We start from the raw sequence: 4,922 nt of genomic DNA, 5'->3' as shown, positions 1-4,922 counted from the left end.
CCAGATGGTATTCTAACTGTGAGGCAGCAGTGCTAACCACTGCGCCACCGTGCTGCCTATACTGACATGTTATAATTGTGTTGACGAAACAACGCATACATCACTAATGTTTAAACGTAAAATTTTGCATTGATACAGTTCAATATTATTTAGAATGAAATCACTGAAATTAAATATATGTGTTTGAAGATTTTAAAACTAGTAACATGAAGGACTGACTGCTCAGATCTTTTAAAAGTTGATAAATGTATCAAGCTTTGCACTACTGCTTTGAATTTTGCCTAATTACATGTGAAAACATGTAACTGATGTGGTAGGAGAGATCAGTGTTCCTTGTGATGATGGTAAAAAAGTGAAGCAGTTTTTGACTCTGCTATTTCTGTTTTTCACCGTGTGTCTTGGGCACAGAAATAAAGTGCTGTGTCCTCAGTCTTCAGATTGTTCATCTGTAGACAGACTATGCTGGAGTCACCTCTGCATCTACCCTGGACTGACTGGACTGTGAAACTAAGGTGCAGGAAATCACAAAAACATTAGCAGCTGCTTCTATTTAGTCTGCATTTGCATGTGCATAATTAAAGCCATATGTAATTGTTTCTTGTTTAGTGATATAACAATTAATGTGTTATACTCCCATCTTACAGTGTTTCTAAAAAAAGAAGAAGAAAGAAAGTGAGAAAAAATGGGATGTAAAGCTTCACCATTTTCTTTTACCGGTGTGTGTTCATGTTCAAATAGTCTGTTATGTAAAGCTACATAAAATATTTTTTATTATTATTATTTGAATTAATTTTGAAACACCACATTGTCTTGTTTGCATTTTCAACACATTTGATGAGAAAAAAAAACAAACTGACAAACTGTCAAACAGTAAATGTTTCAGTTTCATGATTCAGTGAAAGACAACTATGCTAAATAAGCTGTCTCTGACTTTTTTCTTTCACTGGTATAGGATCAGTTATGATATTGCACACATTGTTATACATATCTGCAGAAAAGTGTGGAAACAGCTGTAGCGTTTGCAAATAAACTGCAAATAAATGAGGATCACTCCATGATTTATCAGCAGATAGGTTTTCTCTTATTAGTCACCTTTGTTACACCACTCTGTGAATCCTACTCTGCTTGCAGTGGCAGTGTAACGGTCATCGGGTGTTGCCATGAGTTTAACTGACTACACTCGATGAGGTGTGGATAAAGGTTCCTGGGTCCAAATCTACTGGCTTGTTGAAAATTAATAGTTGTATCAAAAAGAATATGTCATTAATGAACAATTACATGCTGAATTATTTTTGAATGAAAACAGCTACACTTGTGGAATATTCCTGCTTTTGAAAAGTGTTACTGGTTGAACTTTATAATAATTTGTGCAAATATAAACACAATATTACCAACTTCTCATTGCAGTAAAAACAACTACTACACATTTCTGTAAAATAATTTTTATTTCATTTTAATGCTTCACTAAGCAGATATTTAACTTAATCTAAAATATATATATATATATATATATATTTTTTTTTTTTTTTTTAATTTTATTTTCATGTTTGCAATTTTTATTTCAGCCTGGCAAAATTTAGTTGACTATCCATGCAATCTATTCATAAATATAAATATATATTTTATACCTGCTGGCTTTGTGTTGTAAGACATGCTGCTTTCATAGTGAGTTTGGTGTGGTCCTTCACTGCCACCTTCAGTCGTTGTGAAAAAAAGTTTCTGTAGAGTTTTTGTACAGCCTCTCAGATTAGTTTAAACACTGTGACTGTCTGGCACAGTAATACACTCCTGAGTCCTCTGGCTTCAGGTTTGATAGTCTCAGATACATCATGCTGTTGCTGTTATCTCTGGTGATTTCTATTCGTCCTCGCACACTGCTAGAATAGTCAGTTCCACTGGCATCGCTATAAACTCGACCCAACCATTCCAGTGCTTTTCCTGCAGCTTGTCGAGTCCAGTGCATATTGCAGCAACCAAATGAGAAGCCGGATCCCCTACAGGAGAGACTGAGAGTCTCCCCAGGCCTTTTCACAACTGGACTGGAAGGAATGGACTCCATACTCTGACCTGTAACACCTGAAGAGATTTAAGGAGTGAGGAGTCGCAGAAGAAATCGAGACAGTTGTCTGGTGTGTATCACGGAGACAAACTTGATCATGTTGTTTAATAAAAGTGAAACAAAAAGCTGAACTTACAGGACAGAATAAGAGCAGGCAGCAGCAGAGTGAGTATATTCATCATTCTGAGGCTGGAGTTGTGACTTCTGATGCTGCACATAAAGTACAAGTACAGAAGTACAGAAGTACAGAAGTACACTGCACAGACTGTAGATTTGCATCAACACATCACTGGGAGGATTGGGAGGGAGTTGCAAATATCCCAGCAGTGTCTGCCACTGGGGAATATTATACTATATACTATACTATAGGATACTTAGGATACTTTTAAAATATTGCACTTTCAAATTTTCATTTTCAAATCTTTAGAAAAAAAAATAAGGAAACATAATTATGCTGCTGTTTACTTTAAGTTGTCCTATTTAAATAAATAAAATCAGGATTGTGGTCTGTATATGAACAATCAGTGCTGTCAAGCACATTATTGTCTTGGTGATGGTTCGATATTAAATCAAACAAAATAATTGGAATGAAGGTGTATTTACTTTAATTTGTTCTTTTAATAACTTTTTGACATTTTTAACATTAGAGACTGTTCATCACTGATGTGCCCAAATACATACTGTATAATCCCAATACCATTTTTGTTGGAGTGATCAAATCCACTCTTCAGCTTTGTCAATCAAGGGGAAACTGTACGACTCAGCAACCTTCTGCTATTGCTTGAAATCTCACATGGTAAATAAGACACTTTTGCCAGTCATTCTCTATAATTTTTATTTTGCAAATTTGGTCATACACTGAGCAAAACTTGACTGTTGTCCTGATAGTGCGGATGATTTTGGTCTGCCAGATCTGCGTGCATCAATAGCAAAAAAATGTAAATGTGTAACCTTGTGTTTTTAAATGTATGTTTGTCTGTAATTATGATTTGTGCAGTTAACTGAAGAGAGTGAGTTTAATAAGAAAGTTTTACTTTATTATGATGGAACAAGAGACAAAAGTTTTTATTCAGTTTTTTGTACAGCAGATTTATTCTTCCGACAGTATTTTGGTGTTGAAGCTTAGTCAAAGCCGGCACCTTCACCAAGTCCACACAAAGCCAAGATTGTGATGCTTTACGGCAGTTGTGAAGGTACTTTAGGTTTTTGTACAGCTGCTGAACCACCTTCAGTCACTGTGGCTCGAGCACAATAATAAACAGCAGAATCTTCAGTCTTCAGGCTGTTCATCTGCAGATACACCTGCTGTCTGCTGTTGTCTCTGGAGATGGTAAACCGGCCTTGAACTGACTGAGAGTAGTATGTGCTAGTACCATCAGGGTAATCGATTAGAGCAATCCAGTCTGGTGCTTTTCCAGGAGCCTGTCTGACCCAGCCCATCCAGTAGTCTCTGAATGTGAATCCAGAGGCTGTGCAGGTCAGTCTGTGGGATTCTCCGGGCCTTTTGACCACTGGTTCAGATTCTGTCAGAGTCTGACCATCAACACCTGTCAAGAGAAATAAATAAATAACAATGATAATAATAAAAATAATAATAAATGAATGGCCTGACAAAAAAGAAATGTGTTTTCTAATAAAATCTATCAACATTTTTACCTGCCCAGCAGACAACAGTTAAAATTAGCAGTCCTTTCCAATAGTCCATCATGTTGAACTGTGTCCACTGTTCTTTGGTAATCTTTTGACTGTCGGCTAAGTAGAAGGGAAAACATTCAGATTTTGCATGACTCCTCCTGACAGGGAGGGGAGAACAGCACCGGGAGAACTTCTATGTTAAGCTCACACTGAAGAATAATAATCAGTCTGTGTTCGCTGGTGATTAGTGTGACAACAATATTTAAGAGGAAAATCTCGTTTAAGTTTCCGAGAAGATGTGAGAAGCCAGATCCCCTTCAGGAGAGACTCAGAGTCTCCCCAGGCCTCTTTTGACCTGTATGAGATGAAAGCAGCACTGGGCTGATTTATTTACTCATAATTTATATATTCCAGATCATTGCATTATTTTTTATAAATTAAAAACCAGTAAAACAAAGAGATGTTAACATTCAGTTTGTGAATGTGAGTTACAGGGTTTTAAATGCAGGAGTTTAGCTGAAATCATGCAAACAATATAAGGCTCTTCACAATTTTTAAAAAATGTTATATTTTATTGTCACTTAATTATATGTGGAAGTAAATTTGTGTTAAGTAAACAAAGTATAAATGTTCATCAGTGACTAAACAGATTTTGTCTTTAATCATTATAATCAATATTCAGTTTTTATCGTATGTACCTATATTCAGTGCCTTGGCATGTTAAGTTTTTGTACAGAGTTTCTTCCTCTTGTGTCACTGTGACTCTCGAGCACAGTAATAAACAGCAGAATCCTCAGTTGTCAAGCTGCTCATCTGCAGATACACCTGCTGTTTGCTGTTGTCTCTGGAGATGGTAAACCGGCCTCTGACTGACTGAGAGTAGGAGATGCTGCTACTGCCACCACTGATATAAGCAATCCATTCCAGTCCTTTTCCAGCAGCCTGTCTGATCCAAGCAGCATGAATATTACTGCTGAACCCTGAGTATGTGCAGGTCAGTCTGTGGGATTCTCCAGGCCTTTTAACCACTGGTTCAGACTCAGTCAATATTTGACCTTCAGTACCTACAGAAATATTAACAGTTCATTACTGCAATCACATTTTCATCAAATATATTTGTTTGTCTAACAGATTTATGTCCTTACCAGCAAAGGTAGAAAACAAAATGAGAGAAACAACTAAACAATTAGACCTCATCATTGTAAAAGTCAGACGTTGTCCAGTGTTC

General features: G+C 36.6%; 1 gene segment (V, D, J or C); it reads right to left on the bottom strand.

The window, feature by feature from the left end:
- Positions 1 to 1,994: 1,994 nt before the first annotated feature.
- Positions 1,995 to 3,773, bottom strand: LOC115784406 (immunoglobulin heavy variable 3-43-like). The segment is given in 4 exon segments: positions 1,995 to 2,076; positions 2,196 to 2,269; positions 3,272 to 3,606; positions 3,716 to 3,773. Coding segments are annotated over 4 exon segments (543 nt in total).
- Positions 3,774 to 4,922: the final 1,149 nt, after the last annotated feature.

The sequence above is a fragment of the Archocentrus centrarchus genome, chromosome 8 (genome assembly GCF_007364275.1).
Source record: "Archocentrus centrarchus isolate MPI-CPG fArcCen1 chromosome 8, fArcCen1, whole genome shotgun sequence".
NCBI lineage: Eukaryota > Metazoa > Chordata > Actinopteri > Cichliformes > Cichlidae > Archocentrus > Archocentrus centrarchus.
The sequence above is the reverse complement of the archived record's forward strand: the minus strand, read 5'-3'. Positions and strand labels throughout refer to the sequence as shown.